Source organism: Lissotriton vulgaris, chromosome 4_1, assembly GCF_964263255.1.
Source record: "Lissotriton vulgaris chromosome 4_1, aLisVul1.2, whole genome shotgun sequence".
NCBI classification, from domain to species: domain Eukaryota; kingdom Metazoa; phylum Chordata; class Amphibia; order Caudata; family Salamandridae; genus Lissotriton; species Lissotriton vulgaris.
The window spans coordinates 1,805,444,506-1,805,470,710 of NC_141691.1; the positions used below are offsets into that span (position 1 = coordinate 1,805,444,506).

At 43.6% G+C, this 26,205-nt stretch overlaps 1 protein-coding gene across 1 annotated transcript in view; it reads left to right on the forward strand.

Annotated features, from left to right (window-relative positions):
- Nucleotides 1-26,205, forward strand: part of LOC147724582 (fibrocystin-L-like) — a 2,246,326-nt gene that overhangs the window by 1,677,196 nt on the left and 542,925 nt on the right. Inside the window, exons 58-60 of the mRNA XM_086918063.1 lie at nucleotides 3,701-3,851; nucleotides 6,731-6,772; nucleotides 24,518-24,597. Coding sequence (XP_086774189.1) covers nucleotides 3,701-3,851; nucleotides 6,731-6,772; nucleotides 24,518-24,597 — 273 coding nt within the window. The remainder of the gene's footprint in view (nucleotides 1-3,700; nucleotides 3,852-6,730; nucleotides 6,773-24,517; nucleotides 24,598-26,205) is intronic.

The following is a 26,205-nucleotide window of genomic DNA, read 5'->3' on the forward strand; positions in this document are numbered from 1 at the left end:
CTGCATTCATTGATTACTCAATGGCGCTTGATAAAGTAGACCGCCAAAAGCTGTGGAGAAAGCTCCTTCAACTGTGTATCCCACATCATCTTCTGGGTCCCATCATGGAATTACACTCAGATACCTGGTGCCAAGTTTTGATGGGAGGATCGCTGGCATTATCTTATAAGATTAAAATACATAATGGGCTCAAGCAGGGTTGCCTGCAGTCCCTCTTTTGTTTTCTCTATTTATATCTGATCTTCCCGGCACCTTAAATTCGGTGAGGAGGGATGCCCCTAGAATTGGAAAAATGTCAGTTGGTTCTCTTTTATAGGTGGATGATTGGGCCATGTTTGATTTAATGCCTTTTGGCTTGCAACGTCGTTATGACGCCCTGACTCAATATGCAGAAGCCCATTTCTTGAAAATTAACATTGCCAAAAGTAAGCTCTTGGTTTTCCGTAAGAAAGGACTCAGAATAAAGAGGTGTTGCCAGCAGATGTTGGAGTCTGAAAAACTGGATCTGGTTGATTCCTATTTATATCACAGAAAAGTCTTTTTAAAAAACGAGCGCGTTATAGAGCATGTGAAACACTGTGTAAGCAGGGCTGCTGTGCAGGCTAGTGCACTGAACAGATTCTACAGAACATGTGGGAGACGATACTTTAGCCATGTTTTATCAGTGTTCCGAGTTAACATTCCTCCTTCCCTGTCATATGCTGCTGAGGTGCTGGATATGAACCATAGGCTTCCTTTGATAAAGCTGAACAGCGACGGCTCGTGGAGGGAGTTACGGTGGGGCAGGAGGGTGGGGAGGGGGAGGGGCAGGGCGGAGGTTGCTAAAAACCGGCATATGGATAATTGCAGGTAAGTAAACAATTTAATTAATAAAACGAATTTCGTAGCTCGCACTGCATTGCATTTTGCGATGCAAGGAGCACTACGAAATTCGTTTTATTAATTAAATTGTTTACTTACCTGCAATTATCCATATGCCGGTTTTTAGCAACCTCCGCCCTGCCCCTCCCCCTCCCCACCCTCCTGCCCCACCGTAACTCCCTCCACGAGCCGTCGCTGAAGCTGAAGGTCGAATCCTGTGCCAAATCTGTAACGCTAACTCTCTGGCCACCCCCTTGCTTTACGTCTTGAATTTGGCTTACTCTCCTCATATATTTTATCCCTGGCAGCGGTTTTGAGGTGGTGTAATTCCCTCCTCTGGGGAAAAGAGGGTACACTTAAGACCGCTGTGAGTGTGGAAATAGTTACTAAGCTGAAAGAACAATTGACATTCTTTGGGTCCTTGGAGCGAGCAAACGATGCACTTGGGCTTAGCTGGAACACTGACTCCCCCCTGCCAAAGTCTGTATTGAAGCTGTTTATAAAGAAGTCTGTGGCCACCATTAGTCAGGCCAGAGATATTGCTTTAAGTCAGCCCAAGTCACCTAATGAGGTGGTTTGTGGGAGCGCACTGGGGAACAAACCACAGCCCTATTTAACTTGGAACCTTTTTCATGGGATTAGAAGGTTGATGCTCTTATTGAGACTCCATTTGTCGCTCCTACGAGCAATTACTGGCATTTGGGATAAAATACTGAATGAGGAGAGAATCTGTGAAATGTGTTGCTCACAATTTCAAGATTTTAATCATGTGTTATTTGTGTGTCCGTAATTGTAGTAGGCTGAGCGTATTTTTTTAGGACCTTCATACATCAAATTCAATATTAATTCCTCCCATGAGGCCCGTCTATTTGTCTTGTCCCCACCAAATGAAATGGTCTGTCATAGGATTTATCAATTTTTTAAAATTTTCTTGACTGTTTGATAGGTAATTTTTAATGCTATTTCTTATGCTGTAATATTTTGATGGTTGTTTATTTGGTCGTATATGCATCCTAATATTTATTCTATTGTTCTATAGGAATGCTTTTTTCTATTTCCGTACAGTATGTATGATAAAACATTTAAAGGAGGCCGCCTCCTACAAAGGAAGGGCTATTTATTAAATGAAATGCATTTCTTGTTTTATCTGTAGTGTGTAATTTTGTGGACCTCCTTAGGAGTTCCGTATCATAATTAACTTGATGCATTGGACAGGACAAACCATTGGAAGCAGTAAGGACTACAATTCATCACATTTGCAATGCCTCCTCCGTACAACTCCCAAGCCAATGCATGAATGCTTTTTAAGCATAAAGAATTACTATTTGGCTGACTGCTGAGAGCAGGCATTAACGATTTGCAAATTGGAATCAGTCTTCATCAAAAGGCTTCCACTGTGGATTTGCAAGCTTTGAGCATTGAGTGAAGTAGCTGACTCCTCGTCCTAGAATAACTAACACTTTTTGCGGGGCTCGAGTCACAAAATTGATGTAATCCATCTACAAAGGATTATGGAATTTAGAAAATTGCCTAAAGTTAAACCAAGTAGCTATCTCTACTTCTTTGACCTACTTTGCATCAAAGGAGCGTACCTTGGCTGTGCGAAGGAATTTCTATGCAACTACTATTGGGTTTCAAAGCAAATCCACATCTAATAACATCTGTAAACTGTAATGTGGACCAAAATAATTACACCACCTCGAGACAGCCACAACTGTGAAGAATCTTATAAATTCCACATTCTTCTAACTTTGCATTTGTGCGCAATGTACAGCACGCATTCAAAGTGAGAGACGTATTAACACATAGCTTTTGTACTGGAATGGTCCCCTTTCAGTACAAAACCTATGCTTGACAGAAGACACACACTCTTGCCCTGCAGTGCGCCAGCGCAGGGAGAGAGGAACATTTTAGAAGCTTTGGCCCCGTTTGCTCTCTCTCGGTCACGCAACACAGCGCAGGAACTTTGGATTTCTGAAAATGTAGTTCATCTGCCTCCTCATTTGTTGCAGCACTCAATGAGGTACATTGCTTATTCCCGCCTCATTCACATTATTAAGACATGTGGTGCGGGCCTCATTGGTTCTAACCTCCGTGGTCTTTGGCAAATTAGCAGTTTTACCTCCAGAAGTGATTTTTTGATGGGACACGCAATGGGCCACAGACATATCTGGGCGGGCCACAGGAAAAGGACAATTGTGAATACAGAGAAAGTGTGGGTGCATTTGCAGATATGTTTGTTTAAAATGTTTAAATATGACTTTATAGGCATGTATCTATTTATGTAGCTAATAAACATTTTAAGCAAACATGTTTGCTCATGTATTGCGTGTAACAACCCCGGCTTGGCAGTGAAAGGTAGTTGGATGTAATAATCTGTGTGGCAAGTCTGGCACGGAGTGACATTTCACAGCTTTGGTGATGGGTTCCAAGAGGTGGGCTAGGACAAACGGTGCTGGGGCACGTGCCCCTTCTGGCCCCCTCCACACACAGATAGAGATGCCAGTGCTAATCTTTACTGCGGTCTCTGGGCATGAGAGTGGTATTTCCTCTGTGTTGCCATAATTACATATTAGCACAATGCTGCAATATGACCAGTTGATATGTAAGGCCCCTTGAATGGACAGTTAAGGGGACTATGTACTGTGTATATATTGTTTAGCAGAAATGTATATTTACAACACGTCACAATGATGGTTCTGCTTCCTTTATTTACTCACTCTTTTCACTAGACTTTCACATAGCTCAAGTTCTTGTTTCTATTTCCGTCAACAGTGGTGTAATAGTTATACACCTAAGAGGTGCCATTGTGATAACGCTTTATATGTTCCTATTCTAGTGGCTGGACCAAAAAACCAAACCGTGAGGCCGGCTATTGAGGGGACATTGGATCCCACCATGACGAACGTTGATGTTCCCCTGGTAGTGTATCAATGCTACTACAAGGACTGCATCCCCCTGCCTCCGCAACCTCCGTCTCAAAATACTAGGTAGGTACTCTATTCACAGCAATATAATAAGAGAAAAAGAATATACAATTGAGTTACGTTTACAACATAAAATGTGCATGCCATTTTCAATTATCGTTTCATTTGGGAGCAGGTTCGAATAGCTCTTTGAGGATGCAGAATGCTTGTTGTTAGGAGCAAAAAGCTGATCACGTAACGAATAATCGGTTTGAGGTGGCGCATGCGCTCTATGCCCGTCAATAAATGACCGTGCCGATATACATGAGACAAAAGATAGATTATTTGGCTTCTGTCTTGACAACATGGACCCAGTTGCTGTTACAGCTTTATGTCCCTGGACTTGATGAGCCAAACGTTTCCATAGCTGCCCATTGCCTTGCAGAAATGTACAATCAGTCTCACACACGTATCACAGATTCAACCGATAGAGCGGAAGTAATCAGATAGGGCTGTATGAAGCAAGCTGCGGGAGGTTAAAACATGCGCTAAAGACACTAAGGTCAACAAAACATTGCAAAGAAACAGAGCTAGACTCATACACTATTGCAATAAAGGAACAAACAAAGCATGCAGAAGAAGACGGGTAGTTATCCCTTACGATTAGATTAAATCTCAGGTCAAGCAATTGTACAATAATATACAGCTCAGTCATAAAGCCATCGACTGGATTTACTGTTGTACGAATGTCACAAAAGGTGACATTGCAAATACAAGTCATTTTAGTGCTGCTAACTATTAGTCCGTTAAAGCATAATATTGTAAATACATCTCACACAGACGGTGGGGACTGGGCAAGTCAATACGTGGTAATCACATGGGGTCTATGTGTATAGGTCCCTTAAATCCACCTTAAATCCTCACTATTTTCTCCGGCCACCCTCCCCTTGTTACCAAATGGGTTAAACATATCAAGTATGAGACCAGGTCCTGGCTCCCTTCTCTAAGATTCAAGAGGTTATTGCTAACTGACTGAACAAAGGAGGGTTTTCCAAAAACTGGGCTCAACTCTGTCTTGTGTGCATTTAATAGAACAGTAATGTATCGGTCTGGTCAACTACAGGCATTGACCAAGAAGCTCCTGTTCCCTTCAGGTACTATAAAATAAATTGTACCATTGACTGCTTTTTGACTGTTCATTGATTAAAACAGGAGAAAAGGAACTGCTGATTGATGAATATAAAAACTGTGTTGCATCGCAAGAGAAACGTTCTGGTGGGCAAGGGGTGCAGCCATGTGACTCCCAGGCTGTAGGGGGCTGGGCTATATTATGTCATGCAAGGTGAAACAGTTGGAAAGCAAATGAGAGAGGATATTTGGAACGCTTGAGGACAAGGGTCAGGCGGCAGGGTAAAGTCCTATTGGTCATGTGGGAATGAGATGAGTTGCACCGGCAGGTCATCCTACCCCTGTCAGTGTGCCAGTGATCCATTGTGACTCTACCAACTGAAGTCTGAGAGACTGGTTATAATTCTTTAGGAAAACTAACATGTTCGCCACATTGGCAAAGGTAACCCCTTATGGGATGTATGACGGTACAACGCGTACCGTTACAATGCGTACCTTTACGACGCAGGTTTAACAACGCAAGTCGTTACAACGACTTGCGTTGGGGGGCGCTGGATAGTGAATAGTTTAATTTACTATTCCAACTCCAGTCCCTGTGGATAGTAGGGAAGGTGTTGGATAGTAAATTAAACTATCCCCTATCCTAGAGCGCCCTCCAGCAAAAGTCGTTGTAACGACTTTCGTTGTAAATCCTGCGCTGTAACGGTACCGAGTTGTAACGGTTCCGTTGTAAAGGATGTTCCCCCCCTTTATGGATTCATATAACTCAGACAAGACTGCACTTGTAGATTTGCCTTTTTATTAGGGTACAATCCTGCAGGAGCAACATGGATATATCATTCCCTCACTCACTTGGGACCACCACCAAGACCACCAAGAAAAATCATCTTGGGGCAATTCACAAAAGAGAACCAGGCAAAGGAGAATGGGAGAGACAGAGGGAGGACTCCCATGTTGTGGTGCATGGTCCACATATAGTTGATCACTTGTGTGCTGGATGTGATGTACTGAGTGTAAGATCACTACTGTGGAAAAAGAAAGAAATTGTACAGAAGTCATTACTTCACTAAGGAATGTTCTACTTTTACAGAATTCACTCTGAATTTTTCTGCCAGTTTATATACCCGAGATAGAGGCTTCTTCTGCCATCTTTGTAAAGTAAAATTTGCTGTATTAGTTGCCCACAACTGTGCTGTGATAATAATGCACACTAGGACTGTTAAAGCTGCTACGGAAATAAAATTTGCAACATGTCATACTTAAACATTGCATGTTCTAGGATATACAAATGGTGGACAGTTCTGGAAGTCTATCTGTCTTCGTGCATTGCGTCATGGATTGAGTAAACAAAACACCAGAGTGCTGAATTTCTGAAATGCTGCTTAGTGGAAACCCATAACCTTGGAACGCACCTTATTTCCTTAAATACAGCACAGTCCTGCCCTTTCACACACTGCAACATACCAAAGTGACTTGCAGTTCTGCGTGAAATTCTCATATATAGGCTCCGAAATATGGAGCCTAGATAAGAGCATTGGCTCCATCCATCCTGGATGTCAAGAATACCCAAGCCTTTCTTTGGTTATGTGTTGGTTACTCCTAGCAGTCATACACAGAGAGCCACTTCACATTGAATGGCAATACAACCCTAGTGCGAGAGTGCCTGGATGGAGTTTGCATCTCTTCATTTCTAGGGATGTATTTTACTAAAGCATGTGGGAGTAACTGTTTTATAGTAAATGAACCATGCCAATTTTGCCAATTTCTTCTTAACCGTAAATTTGGAGATAATATATTGTTAAACTGTTTTCTTTTTCCTTTTTTTTTTGCGGTAGTGGTCCTTCATCAGATCCTGACCACCCGGGATTCGAAATCAAGTAAGTTCCTGGCTCTAACCCAATCCTGCAGCATCATTTGGATTTTTATGTTTCGTTTAGTTGGAGGTAGGTGGATCAGGAATTAAATTCACTGGTCATAAAACCTCTAGGAAATCCCAAATGTCAAATTATATCCTAGATGGACAGTTTTTATTTTCTCATCCATTGAGTTATTTTCAGGTCGAGCATTCGAGGCCTCTTGTTTATACTTTAGTGTATACTTATATATTAGTGTATACTTATATGTGTATGCACTTTGTGGGCTCTGGAGATCAGCCCTAGGATTGGTCTGCTTCCGCTTAGGGACTTTATTTTCTGTTCAACTGCCTCAATTTAGCTGTCTTAATAGAAAAGGACCAGTAGAGGTCAATAAAATACCAGAATTGCTTTCTGCTGAGGGACTTTCTTTTTTGTATTTTTCAGGCAACTGCCTCTATTTAACTTTCTTGATAGAAAACAACCAGAATAGGTCAGTAAAATACCAGCATCACTTTAGCATTACCTAGATTACAGTCCATGAAAATTGTCTTCCATGAGCAACCATAGGCAATAATATTTTAGTTAAATCTTGTATTTTCAGAGATATGACCACCGAAGCCCTGAATTTATATTAAAAACAGGCAATCATTTTCTCCATGTGTTCCCATAACTGGTGTGTCACACAGTTTGGTGCTTACTATCCCTTCATGTTAAAGAACAGTAGATTTTTCAGCAACCAGGCTAAGTGAACCATGGTACTTAGCAATGAATACCAAAAATATTGACCCCGTGCTGCTCCAATCCTCGGAGCAGCACGGGGGTAGGAATAAGGAAACGTTCTCCTGCCGGTGATTCAACCGCGCTGAACACCCTTCGCCTGCAAGCTCATGGGGCTTTGAAAAGTAATGAAAAGAAGACCGCAATAGGTCAATATTTTTGGTATTCATTGCTAAATACCATGCTTCACTCGGGCCAGCTCATGCCCTGAAGCCCAAACAGTCAGCCTATTTTTGCTGCATTGTTTGTAGGACAATAGGCATATCTCTGTAGAACTGAGCTATCAGTAGTAGGGATCACTATATGGCCCTGATGAGTAAGCAGTAGGGGACTGCTTACGAAACATGTCGACTAGGTAGCAAGCTATTGCTTTACCTCACAATCCCCCTTTTAAAGTTCCCAGCTAGAGAAGTGAATAAAATATATTTTTCTACTAAACCAGGGAATTTTTAACTTTTTTGAATTTTTCTTGCACTCACTTGTTAGGTCCCTACACTTTCACTGACACCCCTACACCTACACATAGCCTTTGTCACAACTTAAGTGTTCCCGCGTAGTTCGTTTAGTCGCAGCACGCCCCGCCCCATTATAGGGACGGGAAGAACCCTATGATGAAGCATGACACTAAAGGACTTTTTAGTGTGTGAGGGGTATTTTAACAAGCACATTGTGCTCTCATCTTTCTATTCCTAAGAGAGAGCCAAGTACCTCACCAAATAAAAACACCCTAAAAATTATCACCTCTTCACATTGATAGAATCCCATTGTTTATACAATTCCACAAGGTCATTTTCCTCCTAGACTTTCAGGAGGCACCACTTGGCTGAGGCCTCTATGTTGCCCCCACTCACACTATTCATATGCGAACCACTGATTCCCAATACACTGAATGGCAGTACAACTCCACAGCTTGTGAAAAATCATATCTACTTGGCCACAATTCCGAAGCCACTCAGAGTTGCAGTCCTACCAATTTTGCCCATAGTGGACATTCGTTATAGCATCTTTGATAAAGTTTTTGCTGCACAAGGTGCAATCAGCACCTTGTGCAGCAAAAACTTTATCTCTTAGGATTGTAATACTTCAGGCCACTCATCATTTTCCAGGCTCTCCAGGTCCTTATCCCATTTCTCCCACATTTTAACAAAAGTACTGGGTGAGTTATTGATGATTTTACAGTAGGTGAAGTTGATTGCCTTTCTTGACATGAAATTGTCTAGTAAAATGTCCTCAAGCAAAGAGGATTCGGGGAAGTCAACGCCCTCTGCAATGTATTTGCAGGTACCTGTAGGTCTTAATGGGAGCTTATATTCATTTGCAGCTCCTCAATTGAGATAACCCCTCTCTTTGTCCACAGGTCCCTCTGTGTTCTCAATGTGCCCACTTGCAGAGTGTCCCATAGGGTAGTGACCTGTGTGTTTTTATTACGACATCCCAGATCATGCAGTGTTGCGTGCCAAAGAGTGAGTGTGACTGCTGTTTGGGACAGTAAGGATGTAGGATATAGCATGCAGCCCTCCATAGATGGCCCTTAGGTGGCCTCCCGGTCACATGACCTGCCTATCCATGCTGTAAGCTGGTTCCTTCTCCAGGAGATGGACCCAATGATTAATGACAATGAGTTGTGCCAACTGATAATATTTCTGTATGTCAGGGAAAGAGATGCCTCCCTCACACCAGCACCTAGTCATTTTCTTAAGGGCAATTTGTGCTGGTCCCTCATCCCAGAGCAAGCATGTACGAGTTTCAATCTTAACTTCTTGAAAGAACAATGCTGGGACTGGTTATGGTGTGCTCTGTTTTCAACAACAAAAATGATGCATAGGGAATAATAATAATCAATCTATTTCAAGGACAGAGAAAAATAAATTATCCCTTCCTACTTGAATTGAATCACATCAAAACCAATCTGTGCTTTATATTCATCTGAAACCAAACTCAATGACGCAAAAAAACGTTCTAAGTAGCTTTTTTATTATTATTATTTTTTGATTACTGTTCTATTTTTTTTCATAGACAGAAAGAATTCTTTTGGGGGTTTTACAAAAAACTACATATACACCACAGATACATATATATACACCACATTTATATTCATCACAAACTGTACACAATATTTACATTGACAAACTAACACATACATTAAACCTTTTCTGTATTATAGCCCATTTTTTCAACAAAGAGGATGTTTACTAAAGTATAAAAAAGCATTCCTATAAAGCAAGATCTACCAAAAAACAGAGCAGAAGCCTAGAAGGTGTATACTATTTAGACCTTTCTTATTCAAGTACTCCTTATTGATCTATTTTTGCAACATACATTTTTTGATGGTGTCTTCTTAATAATGTCGACGCGTTTCAGCCCAATAGATACGGGCCTCATCAGGACAAGGGCTATTAAAGGTCCGTCTATGGAATCAAAAAATATATAAAAACATTTATATGTACATGTTCACTAATGTTGATTTGAAGTACTCCGTTTTATTAATACTAGAAACAAGGGGCATATTCTATATATATATATATATCCGCATTGGAATTCCACCCCGCCATATTAGTATGGCGGGGGGACCTAGGCGGAAGGAAAGACTGTCCGCCGCTTTTCCGCCCCAGTCGCCTTGCGGCCGGGGCGGAAAAAGATTCATATGGTGGCGGTGTCTTTCAGACACCGCCAGCCATATTACAATGGGCTTTTTGTGATGCCTTTCCGCGGCGGCGATGCCGCCACCGTAAAGGCATGCGGTCTTCACTCTGGGGGCCCCCTGTGGGCCCCCAGAGTGAAGGAGAGGTGGGGGGTGCACACGGGGGGTACCAGTGGTACCCCCCTTTATTTGCATAGACAAAGCGGCAGGCACCGCGCAGTGCCTGCCGCTTTGTCTATGCAAATGCTTTCATGCATTTTTAGCATTGTGGCGGGCGAGGGCTGAGAGCACCACCCGCCACAATGCTAAAAATGCAGGATGTGCACACCACTGTGGCGGGCACATCCTTATACCACCCACGGAACCCCCGACCTTATGGAGGGCGGTCCCAATCCCCACTAGGATGACGGGCGGACAAAGTCCGCCCGTCATCCTAATAGGTCCCTTGGTTCCTTTAACAGACGACAGCTAGAGAAAAGTAAAACGCTGTCAGTCTAGCACACAAAAATATATGGAATCACAAAACGAGTGTGGATTCGATGTGGCTCACCAGAAAAAAATCACTGGCTCTAGATATATATATCGCAGATTTCAAATAGATAACATAAGGCTGGCAAATAAAGACCGACGTTCTCTGTAAGTAAATATAAATACTTCATCTGTACCATGCGTTTAAAAGACAAATTTTGTTTGAAAGAAAGAAGAAATATCTCCCAAATTTGTTACCCTGTTTGGAAAGTCTATTGAGTAAATCATATAACCGGGGGCCACTATTTCACCTCGTTTTCTAAAATATAATGAAAACGCTGTAAGGAAGGAGCCTGCTATACACTGACCATTCCTTCCCCCAAAAACGCCAAAAGCACACATAGAAAGTGGAGCAGAGTCATCATTTTGAAGAGGGTGGCTTTCCCTAGAAGCAAGAGAAGGAGAGCTCTCCAATGTTGGACATCTGTTCGGAGAAGCGCAAGTGGAGGCTCTACATTTTACATCAAGAAGACCCCCGGATCTGCAGTGATGTATATCCATAGGTAACAAAGCCCTTCCCCAGCGATGTCAGCCCCACAGTCATGCAGCAGGTTTGGTGCATTCCCATGTAGGAGATAGATCTGGGACTTTTTCCAATTGATGGCATACCCTGAGTACTGACGGTACAGGGTAAGGATGTGCATTATTCGATCAAGGTTCTGGTCTGAAACATAAAGAAACATGTCATAGGCATAAAAGGAGATTCTATTCTCCCAGCCCTCACACCATTTCTGTGTCCTGATCATGGGATTGATAGAGCGCGCAGGTCACCCTGCTAGGACATTTTTACTAATACTCACCTGGGCCCATAATTTCATACTGCACACCTTAACATCACTTAGGTAACTCACGCTCTACTATCAGTATAACTTGAGATTTCTAATACTTCTAATTCCTATATCTATAACCTAGCAATGTAGATACTAGGAACCTTAAACACATAGGATCAGGGAGTTGAGTATTAAGCTAGGTACTCCAGAATATTTATAACATTTGAGAAATGAAAAAACCACAGAATCTGGGTAGATTCAAACTTTTATCTAGTCATCATCATCATCATCATCATATGTCATGAGCATTAGGTTGAAGCATATAAGACTATTTATAATCAAAATCATAAACAACGTATAGCTATGCAAAAGATAGAGTATGCTAATCATTTAGAAACTTGAAATAAAAGGAAAGTAGAAAAAGAAACCAGCTGATTTTAGAACACAGTCTTTCGCAACTTGATTAAAGGAGGGTAAAGAAAGGGAACATGCTAAACCCAAAAGACTTTCGTAATTCAGATGGCAGTTTTAAAGAAGAACTTATGCAATTTTGAGATGTCAGATTTTAGCTCAAAAATACTATAGGGAAGGTAAGATTTGGAACATACTATTAAATTCAGCTTATCTCCGTAAAGGGAGGGTAAGAAAAAGAAAAATATACTAAATAGAAACGATTAGCATTTACTAAAGGTGGGGTAAAATTGGGACACGCTAATAATCAATGCAACATGAAAGTCTTATTTACCATAGGAAGGGGGAAAGAAAGGAACATATGCAATTGAGCAAACTTTGCAAAATCAGGTAGGGTAAGAGAAAGGAATGCAAGATAATATCTCCACACCCACACAGACTTATATTTACCTAGGATAGAGTGAAGACCAACCCTGGCCACGGGTCAGTTGGAAAAGACGGGAAGAAACCCCAAGGACTTAAGTGCCAGTAGGCGAGCAGGTGCAACTCATAGGCAGTCAGGACACGATATTCCCAGAATTTGGATCAGGACCAGTTCTCCAAAGGTTAAGACCAACACCTGCAGCTTCGGTTGCAAAGCCTGTGCTACTCCCTCTCTGCAAGGAATCTGCCCAAACCCAGATTGGGTTCTCGAACCTCCCAACAGAGTGCTCCGCAGCTCTCTGTTAGTCACCTATTGAGTGCGTTGGGTCAGTGACAGGTCAGCTATTCAGACAAGTCGGACAATTTCTCTAGCTAAACCTACGCTCGTTATACTGTTTTTTGGGTCAGTGTACCACCACCCCAATGTTGCAGGTGTAAGAATCCCCAATTGTGATTGGACATAGGAGGAGGACAGGTCATCACACCACCTAAATTTTAGACTTTCTCAGGCTCCTCATTTAAATTTCGTATCCACCCCTTGAATTTCAGGTTCTCATGTCATATGCTTTTCAGTTAACAATGATGAATACAACATCTTATACATTTGTTACAACTGTTGTACAGTTCAGCTTCTCCTAGCTGGGTTGAATTTCAGGTTCCCAGGGGCATCTTCTCAGTCAATTAGCTCCTTGACGGGATTTCAAAGGTCATTGCTCTGCAGACTCGCGGATCTCGCGCAGACGCAGTTTCCTTCAAGATGGAGTACAGCGTGGTAGATTAGGCCAGGTTTCGAAGTGTAACATAAAATGGAAAAGAAACAGTTTTAGAACACAGAATAAACAATTTCACTGTATACCATGAATCTCTATATTCTTCCCATTACTTTATAATAACTAAAGCATTAAGTTTTAAGCAGAACAAACAGCTTAGCAAAAGCAGCAATGCAAGCTTTAGGCACGTGAGAACACAGAACAGCCATCTTAGCTTTATTGCGCATGTGCAACTAGTTTCCCACCAAGACTTTGAATATGTCACGTCACATGGGTATGACCGACGCATGCGCAGTCCAAATTCCCGCGTAGCATCGGCCATTTTAGGTTGCAAGCGTATTGATATTAATAAACACATAAGCAAGCGTCTCTCGGACACCCAAAATGTCATACAAGGGCAGATTAGTAAGACAAAACAGGTTGATTACGTAGTTAGGGTTATTCAAGGTTAATGAACACAAGCAAGTCGCTTAACATGCGAATCCTTGCTCCATCAGGATTACCCCTAAATCAGTCCGCAAGCGACTCCAGAACCAGGGAGAGTGAGCATCTCTGTATTATGCCATGCTGAAGACGAAAGAGAGAGTACATGCATACATTCACCATCACCTGAGCTAGGGGGAGCTGTGTAAAGGAGGCATCCCCATGACATAACGCTGGACCCCAACTTGGCCAGGACCTCCAACATCTAAGGCCGCTCTATCGTATTGATAGAAATTCATGCATAGTGTGAGAATACTAGGGCATGTTCACAAACCTCGGCAGCATGTTAAAAAATGTCGGAAGGTGATCCATCCTGGCATGGATCTGGATTGATCCGGGTGGACCAATGTCTTGACTACCCTTACCAGTTGAGAGGCAATCAGTATGGCCAGAACTTTCACCTCTACATTCAGGAAGAAGATGGGCCTATATGAGGTATAGTCCTCAGGTGTTTCCCCTCTTTATGAATGATCACTATGTTGGCTAATCTCTGGTCTCTGGGAAGGAAGTGTATTCCACAGAAGGTGAGGGGCAACACTGGAGGCTGTAACCTTGTAAAGTTCAATTGGGTGGCGGTTAGGATCCTCTGCTTTGTCAGGGGTTAGATTTTGGATTGGCAGCACCACCTCCTCTTTTGTAAGTGCCTGTTCCAGGAGTGCTCTGTCTGACTGTGAAAGTCCTGAGAGTTGGATGTCCACCAACAGCTTGCGGAATTTGGCAGCTGTGGCCATGTGCGCTGGGGATAATTGCAAGTAATAGGCCATGAAGGCATCTGCCACACCCTATCTGTCTCTCACTCACTCCCCTCCCCCAGTCGTTATCTCAAGGACCCAGCGTTTGATTCTTTCCTTCTTTTAAGCAGGCCAAAAGGTTCCCTGCCCAAACTTTCACCTCATAGAGATGATGCTGTGGCTATCTTGAGTGGCCTCCGTGGCTGTATCCCTATATTCTTTTTTGTTTCAATGTCAAACTGTGATCCAGGTTCTCCTGTGAAGTATCAGTAAACTTGGACTTCAGCTTCCAGAGTCTCTAGACGGGCTCTTTTCTCTTTAGTATGCCCTACTATAAGTGAACGAAGTGAGTAGCCCTGACCATTCATAACCAGATTTTGGGCCTCCAATAAGGTTTGTGCTGAGTGTACTGACCCCGCACTCGCCTCATAGATGCCCTTTTGGTCCTTGGCTTCATAGATGCTCTTTTGTATGCACTGTACTTTTACGTACCAAGGCTGAATACAATCCACCCACGGTTATGGGGACCAAACAGTCTGTAGACTACCCAAACTGGGAAGTGGTCTGAAAATCCTCTGGCAAGAAGGCGGATCTGGCTGAAATTCATGAGGCAGCGGGACAGAGGGAAAATATAATTGATACATGTAATTGTGATTTTGCCAATTGTCAACAAGTCCTTGGGCCCTAACGAAATCTGCTAGTGGACGACTTGAAGAACCTTCCTGTCTGGGGTAGCAACAGTCAAGGGAGTAATTGAAAGCCAAATTAAAAGCCAAATTAAAATCCCCTACCGGAAGGAGGAGAAGGAGAGAACCCAACTCAAGAAACATCACTTCATGCAATCGAGGAGGAACATAGACTGAAACATTATTGAGTGTTCAGCCCTTCCTTCCCCCTGAGAGTGCCACATATCTCCTGTGCATGTCTAACCAGGTGTCCCGAATGGTAAATTACAGCATCTTGCACAGAAGGATCCCCACCCCATTGGAGCTTGGGATGTATCTCACATGGATTATTATGGTGTACCCCATCTGTCCATTGCTCAAAACGTGTTACCTTGAAGGTTTGTCTCTCAGAGGAGAACCACATCCGTAGATTATCGCTTAAGGTATTGTAGTAATACGAAAACTAGGAGTCAATAGGGCAGTGGTCATTGACATCGGAGAGTGATCTTCAACCCACACAGGAGGCGTGGGCATGAGTGGGGGAAACCCAGGTGCATCAGTGATAAAGTGCAATTAAACGAGCTTTGCATCAACAACATAAGAGCAAATTAAAAGAATATCCCCAACAAAACCGGCCTCCCTGAATGAAAGTTCTAAAACTGCCCTCACCCCAACTCTGCAGAGGGCCTGTTGCCCCAATACAACATGTTTAAAAATATAAGGCTGGGTCAAGTGCAAGGAGCACTCAATCCTCCCCCCCCCTTAAGTGGGCTATAGAAATTTTACCAATGATTTGTCCATTAGTGCTGAGTCAGTTGGTCACCTCAGGCAGCAGCCAGATCTAGACTGACAGGCCATGGCAAGTGCAACACCTGGAAAGTGTCTCTGTTTGCAGTTCAAGTTGGTCTGTGTGGAGCCTGACCGTCTATGCCTCATGGTTAGCCATCAAGAGTGAATCAGAGCACAGTTGATCATGGCGTCTGGTGTTGAAGGGACCTGTCATGTTTCCTTGGCTGCCAACGATGATGTGTGGCTCTGTTGTATCAGTTCCCTCTCTCCTTCTCCCAGAGTGCCACCAAGGCTTGGCTCCATTCACTGTTCTCCAGCCTTAAAGCCAGGCCCACATTTCTTCAAAAGTACCAAGTTATGCATTTCGCTGCAACTCTTAGCAAAGCGGGGAAGATCATGGAGTATTAGATCTCTTGTTCTATCAGCACTCTTTTATCTTCAAGGAAATTGCTGTGGACCCTTTGAACTTTTAACATGAAGTCCAGGAAGAAAGTGCCAGTGGCATTTTCATAAGTTAGCAGCAGGGTGCTGCTAGCGATCTTCGGAATGACATCACAGTCACAGTGGTTGAATATTCTTGCCATAGGGTTAGGGGGAGCTCCCGGCCTCAACTCGGTCCCTGGGACTCAGTGAGCCTGCTCCATTAAGAAGTAGTTGGAAAGACCACAAGGGTGCAGATGAATATGAATCAAGTCTTCAATGAAAAAGTCCACCTGCCCGCTTAGGTACCACAATAATGTGAATATTGTTGCACCTCATGCGGACTTCATAGTCCTCAAGGCAAGCCTCCAAAGCAGGAGTAGTGGCTCACAGTTCAGTGACCTGCATCTTCAAGGCAGTTGTATCAACCTTGAGGGTAGCTGCAGTGTCCTCCACTTCCTTTACACAGGTGCCCATTTTGAGGAGATCGGCTATCACAAACATTAGTTCTGTCATGACAGAGTCAATTCTGGCTTCACTGGAAGTGCGCATCCCCTGAATTGCCTCCATGACATCATGCAGTGCAAGCGATGTATCCCCTAGGGACACTGAATCAGTCTGGGCCGACGCGTTTGAATTTCCTCCTATAGCGGGAGGCTCCTTAGGGAGAGTGTATTTATCCAAATTGGTCTGGTGCACAAATGACTTTGCTTCCTGTAATCGTCTGCACGATGTTCTCTGGTCTTTACTTCGTGGCTGCTTCTGGGCCTTGTACCAAAGGGAAGGGGAGAGAGGAGAACCGCTGCTGTACTAATTGTAGTCTGCCTAGGGTGAGAAGCATCCACCCAACAACATGTTGGTTTTCCAGCTCCTCGCCCCGCCTTTGTAGCTGCACTTTAAGAACCCCTTGGGGATGTTAGGCATATCCAATTACAGGAGCAGCTCAGGCGGTCCTTCCAGGCACTCTTGGTTGATAGTCAATGTAGTTATGTCAAGGCACATCCACGTAGATGAATACCAGGCCGCACCACACCAGGCAATGTCCTCCCAGACTCCACAAATGATGGCTGGGCACCAGTCTCCTCTAGCAGATGTATTGAGGCAGCACAGGGATGTCAGTCGAATAGCCGGGGGCCCTCCTCTGACTGGCTGCTGCAATCCAGATTCACACAAGTGCAAATGCCTTGAGGCAGTCCGTTCACTCCCAGCCATGGTGAACGGGAAAGCTCCTTCAGACAAGTCACTACAGGCTTAACAGTTTGCCAGTCCACAGCCTAAAATGTAGCTAGTATTGTCCGGACGACACATGATCTCAGGTGTCACACCTCAACTCCACTGCAGGTCAGCCAGATGAAAGCACAGCCAGCAGGGCGACTGCCATCCATAGCAATGACACCCTCACTGGGGGCCTCCCAGTATCTCTTCTCTTGCAGTAACACCACCTTGTCAACACCAGTCTTCAGCCCATCACAGTGCAGCTCCGAAGGGTGACGGTAAGTCCCAGAGCCAAGGGGCATCTTAATCGGGGTCTGGACCCTGTATCTCAGCCTTGTCTCCTCATTGGCATGTGACATAGCAGCCCAGCCCACAGGCTAGGTTGGGGCCACATCGCACTGATCAGGCCTTGCAGCCCAAGTTACCCAAGGGTCGGTTCAGGAGGGTGTTAGTTACTGCATCTGCATCCATGTAATGAGCCGAAAGTAGACAGCATGGTAGCTCTTCACGGAGGATAGATAGTTTACAGATTGATGGGGACTGTGCAGATGGGTGGATGGAGCCAACCTAGAAAGAGGTCATCTTCCTCAGCGGTTGGCTATGCCCCCCTCTGCTGCTATTTCGATGTAGTTCACAAAATGTCAAATACCTGACATAATAGGAAAATAATGCTGAAGTTATATCACACTGAAGGTGATAGCACCAATGTAGTTATGGTTTAGTCAGAACTCCCATAGGAGAGTTAGTTTCTTTCTTCTACATAACTGTGGCACTATTCGAGGAATCTTCACAAATCTATCCAAATAAAAAAATGCCCACTTTGGCTTACCAATGGAGCTCGAAGTTATACAAGTACAATTTCCCTTGCTAATTCCTATAGGATTCTTAGCTCTTCAATATTAAAAAAAGTTCTCTGGCTGGGCATGAAGAACTTAATGTTTAGACATAACTGTTAATTGTGGATCTTCCCTGAACTCTTGAATTCAGTTAAAAGTAAAGGCACACCAATGAAACACTGGAGGAGGGAGCTTTTTCCCCCCAGCAATTTCTGTTGGGGCCAACATTACTCATCATAGTGCACTAAGCACTGTGTTGGGAAATCACAAAACAAAATTAGCCTAGGGGACTGGGTGAGTACACCATCACCTCAGACCCATGTGGGGTGGCCCAAAAGAGACCACCACCATGGTAATATGTACCAGACAAAAAAACTGTTATTGAAGGATTCATGGATCTCATGATGAATTTCTGGGTTCTATGGATTGTCTAAAATTCACAAATCTATCATTGGACCAATTATTCCAGTAAAAAAATAAATGGAGAAGTCTTCTGTGCCCTACGGCTGCACTGGACCCCTGACTTGAAATTAAACTCTGTTGTGAAATGATGAAGGCCATGCTTAACAGGATTGGCCATAATGGTGAATGAGTGACAGTCTATATGGATTAAGTCTTGTTCAGCTGGGGTTGAACACCCATGGAGGGTTGGGCCCAAGGCGGTTGTGCAGGGTAAAGGTTGTTTAGCTGTGGCAGGTTTGGTGGCACAATCTTGTCTGCCAGGGTCTTGTTCGAGGTGAGAGGCTTTGGCCGCGTGTAGTGGGAGTTGACTGTCCGCTGAGGGTTGGGTGCAAGGCATGGCCACCAGGCAGGCACTGTAGCTAAGCCTTGCTGCACTGTGCAAACAAAGTAAACAACAAGACATAATTAAGCCAATAAAAAAATACAGCGCATTGAAATTTATCTCTGTCAAAGTGGTAAGGGTAATGCGATATATGATCTTATCCATAAGATGATTTACAACATTTGTAATTGCATTTGTTTCATTTAAGGTGCAGTCATGAGGATTGCATTTGGTATGCGAATTTTGGTTTGCATGGTAGTTGTGTGAATTACTGCATTTGTCCCAGACACCTGAGCCTACTCAATATAGGCAACCATTAAACTGTTTCTTTAAAATAAATATTAAACTTTCAATCTAGAATACAGTATTCTTATAAAGTGTGACTACTCAAGGCACTGAGAAGGGGGGTGGATCTACAGTTTAGTCGTAGAGCCAGGTCTTGAGGTCCTCACTGAATTGTGGAATGGTGATTGCCTTAGGTGCAGGGGGAGGGAGCTCCATGTCTTTGCAGCGAGGCAGGCGAAGGGTCTTCCTCCAGATGTGGTCTTCGCATCTGTGGGATGGTGGGTGGGGCCAGGTGGGCATAGCGGAGATGTCTGGTGGGGGTGTAGAAGGAGAGGCGGTGGTTGAGGTATGCAGGTCTGGCCTTTTGGAGGGCTTTGTAGGCGTGCGTGAGGAGCTTGAAGGTGATTCTTTCGTTAATAGGTAGCCAGTGCAGGTCTCTGAGGGGGGCGGTGATGGGCCTGTGGCGTGGGATGTTTAGGATGGGTCTGGGGGTGCGGTCTGGATGTTCTGCAGCTTCTTTTGGAGTTTGTGGGTGGTGTCGGCGTAGAGTGCGTTGTTGTAGTTGAGTCTGCTGCTGATGAGCGCATCAGTGACCATCTTCCTGGACTCAGGAAAGTGTGTGGAAGCAGGAGGATGGGATGGCATTGAGTTGGCGGTTCATTGAGAGCGAGGAGTCCAGAATGATGCGGACGGTGTTTTGTGCGTGGTCCGTGGGGGGGGGGGTTTCCGAGCGGTGCGAGCAACCCAGAAACATCCCAGGCGGTGGGGGTGGAGCCCATGATGAGGAATTCAGACTTTTCTGAGTATAGCTTGAAGCATCTGTCCTTCATTCAGGTGGTGACAGCCTTCATCTTGTTGTGGTTTTACTGATTCCGCTATTATACGGACTCGACCTCTCACGCTTCTCGCTGCAGTGGGGCTTGGCTGCAGTATATTGGAATCCTCTTCTAGGGACGCTCGTGATACAAGCTCACATACTTATAAGTGAGCACTGGACTGCACCCCCAATAATCTTGCTATCCACTACCTGGACATTTACATAAAGATAAAAGACCATGTTGCATCTGTCTTGATTGAGCATATTTGGCTACGACATCCGTTAGGGAGAGTCCTGTGCTTGGCACATGCAGATCGTCCCTGGTGTTTTTATCACAACACCCAGACCAGGATGCTCTGATTCCACATCCTTCTACATTTGGATATTTTCTTCATCTTTCTGGACTTTCCTTTGTATATGGTTCCATATTTTAATTCTACATGTCTGAACAAGCCCCTATGTGACATACGACGTTATTTTACGTCTTGCCTAGCCTTGAAAAAGTCTTTAGTACTTACCCTTAGTACTGACGAAACACGTGTCGGCTGTTTCTTTGTCAAGCTTACTCCCATGGATTTGGAATAAAGAACATAAAAACCTGAACTTTCTTGTTTGTTTGTGATGTCCAACCACTACTGATATTGGAAAACCTCTGTTTACTGAGAAACAACCAGGAGATATATTTTGTCCCTGTTTACTTGTTTGTTAGGAATGTGCTAGTTTTGACCCTCTTGCTTCATCTTGTTGTGGAAGTTGCTCTTGGCAGCCGTGGGTTCGTCTGTGAGGGAGAGAATCAACTGTGTGTTGTCGACATAGGCGACTATGTTGGGTCTGTGGCTTCTGACGATGGCTGCAAGCAGGGCCATGTTGATGTTGAAGAGGGTGGGGCTCAGCGAGGATCACTGAGGCTCTCCACAGCTGATCTTTGTGAGTTCTAACTTGAACAATGGAAGTCTGTCTCCATTCTAGTGCTTTGTCACAGAGTCACAGATGCCAGTGTTGTGGAGTCTTGCACAGAGGATGTGGTGGAAGACGATGTTGAAGGTGTCTGAGAGGTCCAGGAGGATGAGAGCAGCAGCTTTGCCTCAGTCAAGCAGGGTGCAAATGTCATCTCTAGTGGCGAGAAGAGTGGTCTCCGTGCTGTGGTTGTTTCTGAAGCCCTATTGGGAGAGGTCCAGAATGTGGTTTGTTTCGATGCAGTGGTAGGATGTGGGCTGGGCGGATTCTTGGGTTGTGAAGCTGCCATAGATCTCCTTGATGTTGTGGTGGAAGAAGGTGGCAAGGTTGTCGCAGCGGTCCTGAGAGGGGGGAATGTCTGCTGTTTCTGTGATGGGTTTGGTGAACTTTTGACCATGGCGAAGAGTTCTTTGCTGTTGTGTATTGCATTGGCGTTGATGTCTTCTTTCTTTGTTGTTCTGATGAGGTGGTGATGTAGTTCTGATAAGGTGGTGGTATGCGGTGACAGCGGTTTGAAGGCTGTATGTTCACCCACTTTATTATATTTTGCTATACTTCACCACAGGGAGATCTCTGCCCAGGAGGCGGAACCCTACGCCTGCATGTGAAAAGCTTCTAGCAGTAGCGTTGACTTTTTTTAATTCTGTTCTACCATGCTCCACCCCCTTTTTTAAAGGCGTGGAGACATTTTGGTCTGAGCCTGGTAGTAAATATATGCTTGAAATGGTGAATAGCAAAAAAATGTAAAGTTACCACTATGGAGTAGAATAGTAGTACATTAACTTGTCAGTAAGCCTACACTTGTAGATTTCCCTTTGTTTAAAGGACCCTAAATGTCCAGTCATTAAATAGGAATGTGGTATATGCTCTCAATTATGGCAAACGACATAATATAAACGCGTGAAAAACTTCAGACTGTTAGCTTTCGTATTAATCTTCACCATCCAAGGTACTGGTCCACAAATATATTCCTAGTTTATATACAGAAATATATTGAAATTGAATGAATGTTGAATAGTAAATTTGCCAAGGCAACTCACAAGATACTTCCTCAGAGACCAAAGTAAGAGAGAGAGCAATTCCTCAGAAACTCAAGTAGGAAAGAGCAATGATACAGTCAATCAATCAATCAATCAATCAGGGGAATTATAAGCGTGCTAATCGCCCATTATCGTCTCGAGGTGCTGGGGGGTGGGCTGCAACTCCGGTCAGTCGAAGAGCCAGGTCTTTGGGTTCTTCCTGAAGAGGGGTGGGGGGTGCGCCTGATGTTAATCGGTAGCTCATTCCAGGTCTTGGCCGTGATGTGGGAGAAGGTTCATCTGCCCGTTCTTGCTCTGCGGACGTGTGGGGGCTCGGCGAGGGGGAGGTCGGCAGGTCAGAGGTTCTTCTTGGGTGTGCGGAAGGAGATTCTGTTGTTAAGGTATTGGTGTCCAGTGTTGTGGAGGAATTGTTAGATGCGGGTGAGTATCTTGAAGGTTAATCTTTTCTCAACTGGGAGCTAGTCGAGGTTGCGCAGGTGCTGGGAGATGTGTTTGTGTTGAGGGATGCAGAGGACGAGTCTGGCTGTGATGTTCTGTACGGTCTGTAGTTTGCGGAGTAGAGACTTGTTGATCCCGGCATAGAGGGCATTTCCAAAGTGCAGTTTTTTAGTTATGAATGCGTGAGTGACGGTCTTCCTTGATTATGGGGGGGATCCATTGGAATGCCTTTCAGAGGATGCAGAGGGTGTTGAAGCAGGTGGAGGCAACAGCGTTGACGGGTCATGGAGAGGGAGGAGTTGAGTATGATGCCAAGGTTTCGGGCGTGGTCCGTGGGAGTGGTGGGGTGCCAAGTGCGTTGCCCCAAAAGAAGTTGTCCCATAGAGAGGGAGAGGGTCAGAGGAAAAGGACCTCTATCTTCTCTGAGTGGAGCTTCAGGCAGCTGTTGCTCATCCAGGATGCAACGTCTTTCAAATGTAATACGGATACATCCAAACACTGCAATGTCGGTACTCTAGTATAATGAAAGTGCTTGTACAGTAGAAGCTTACTGTTGTAAGAAAGCCAGTGCACATAGAGACCATTTATTCACAGAGCCCATGCAGATGCACAACATGTGCATATTTAACAATTTGACAAAAAATGATCCGGGGTATATTCAGAGCCTCCTGTACGCAGACTTGTGGCATAATCAGGTATTTTCTATAATACAGACCCTGAAAAATTGTTGCTCGCTGGTATACTTATTTTCACAGAAATTTTTATAAGGACATTTTTGCCATAATTTGCCCCTTAACAGCATCAAATCTGACAAGTGGACTTTTTCTTACCAGAAAAATAGATTTCTAAAGCATTTGTCCCATGGACACAATTAGTCATTGTACAAAATATTATTTTTGAGCTTACAACCCAGTTCACAATGCTTTTTTACCTGAACCCTGGAGGCTTTCAATATACCATAAGCAACCCACTTTCCTTCTCTAAGTAGTAACCCACATGTTAACTGTATGGTTTGACAATTCCTGCTAGTTCTGTTAAATGATTTCATTTCACATAGTACGATTGAATGCTGATTTACCGATTTACTTTGACTAGTTTGTGAATTTTTAAACATTTTTCGGCATTTCGTATATAAAATTAAAACATCCAATCTAACTTGTGCTATGGTTGCCTGCATAGATAATCTCCAAATCCGTGGCTTCCACCCTTGAAAACCATACTGCAATATAGACTAATATTTGGAGTTTCTATTACCAAATCCGCCAGGGAAAGGGCGCTTTTGATGATCACATTTCTATCCCCTATTCGTCTCAATAAATTTATTTGTTTAAAACAGTCTCAGCCATCTCTCAAATCTTTTGTCATTTTTCGTACCTCGCATTAGAATTTAAAAAGTACAAAGCAAAAATGATATAATAATAATTTGTTCTTAGAAGTTCCATTAGCTGAATTCAGAGCTAATGTTGATCTGTCTGTCCTCAAATTTGCCAATCTTTTTGATTTAGCAGTAACTTTTTCAACACATTTCTAGTCACCCTGTCTGTATTTTATTCTGTTTTTGTTTGTTCAATGGCAAAACGACACAAAACATGTCGGAAGTGCTCATGTCCTGGTCTGATGGTGAAAAAGGTTGAAAACGGTATTGCCATTGCCCTTGCTTTTGATGGGATGGTAGTGGTGCACTTTGTGTTAATAAGTGCCATTTGCACCCTGTTGCACCACTGAGGAGGTGCATCAGTGTTGCAACTTAATTAAACAATGTGTCAATGATAATTTCGGTCTGGTGGTTATTTATAAGAATAAAATCCAGACTGGAGCCTGCAAGTTGCCTAGTGCCCACCCTTCCAGTGGCATGGAGGTTTCACTTATTAGCCATGACCTTGTACAAGGTGTACTTTCTGGTGCACAGAAAGAATCACGTTTTAATTAATTACATGAATATATGACATCAAAATTCAAATGTGTTTCCGTTTTCTTTTTTTTCAGCTATTGGTCAAATCACACCTTCTGGTTGAATAACGGCATGAGTGTTCCAACAAATGGCTCAAATGTGGTGATTCCTTCAGGTACTGTACGTCAATCCTTATTTAGTATAGCTAGCAAAATGGGTAGAATTCCTATCTCGTCAATGCTCGCATTTGTTAGAAATGTATCTTAAGTAAGTATGACCCAGCCTATGTTTTAACCTAGAAAGAAATGTAATTGATAGATCAAGCCATTCTAGAAGGAATCACCATTTTAGAATGCATATAAAATATGTTTCCGCTATGAAATGACCATCCAAAATTCAGCTTCCCATGCAAATAGGACAATGAACAGAATAACCATCCAATACATGTGAGAGAATCAGTGGTGAACAGTTTGATATTCTTTACCCAACAAAGCAGGAACTCCTTGGGAAGAACATAAATTAAAAAGGGCATGACATGGTAGGTTTGTGTATTGACTCGTTGGATGCACATGGAGATTGGAGGCTCTCTCCTATCTTATAACCATCTTCTTTATGCTTCTTTTTATTTTGCTCTGGGTACATCACATTTCTTCTTGTCTGTGGAGGACAGATGCATGGGATGTGCAGGAACTGATGCTCATCTGTTGGATAATGGTATGTAAAATAAACGGAAGCAGACATAGTCTGAGCTTACAAAGACCAATTGAGGAAGTGTAGAGGTAGTGGTGATAGAATCACCCTCCAAAACGATATGAAAAAACAATGAGATTCTATCAATGTGAAGTGATCGAAATATTTTTATGTATATTTTCAACTTTGCAGTGAAGGGAAGTGGGAGCGGCTCTCTTCGCGAGTGGCAGAAAGAGAGCACTATGTGCTTTTAAAATACCCCTCACACACTAAGAATCCCTTAGTGTCATGCTTCATCACAGGATCTTCCCGACCTTCTACGGGGCGGGGCGTGCTATGACCTACGAGCTACGCGGGAGCACGGATTTTAATGATGATAGGCTATGTGTGGTGTAGGACAGTGATAAGTGATAGGAGTGTAGGGACCTAAATAAGTGAATATAAAAAAAATAAAAAATCCCCTGGCTTGTGGAAAAAATTAATTTAATGGCTTCCCTAGCTGGAACAGTAAAAAGGGGTTTGAGAGGTAGAACAGAATACGTTAACTACCTGGTCGACATGACATGTTTCGTAAGCAGTCCCCCCTGCTGCTTACTCATCAGGACCTCTGATGGTCCCTACTAGTAATACCCGATTTCTAAATACAGTATGCCTACAGTCCTAAAACCTAGTAGCAAAAATCGTCTACTTGGTTAGGCTTCGGGGCTTGAGTGGGCCCTCGGAGAAGCAAAAAAATGTATTGACCTGTTGTGGTCCCTGTAAAGGAAAAAGGAAAAAGAAAGTACAGTATTGTAAATACTTAGTCATTCCAAGCTGAGCTGTTTCCCCCGCTCCATACCATCTGCTGTCAGTCGTTGGCTACAGCGTCAGTCCCAGACAGTTGGAAGTTGGCAATAGTAACACCTTTGCTAAAAAAGGCTTCTCTGGACCCCCTATGCCCGGCCAATTATAGGCCCATTTCGCTTTTACCATTTGCAATAAAAATCATAGAGAAGCTGGTTACAAGAGTATTATCCAACTTCCTGGAAACCAACTCTTGTCTGGATGTAGCCCAATTTGGCTTTAGGCCGGCCCATGGCACTGAGACCGCCTT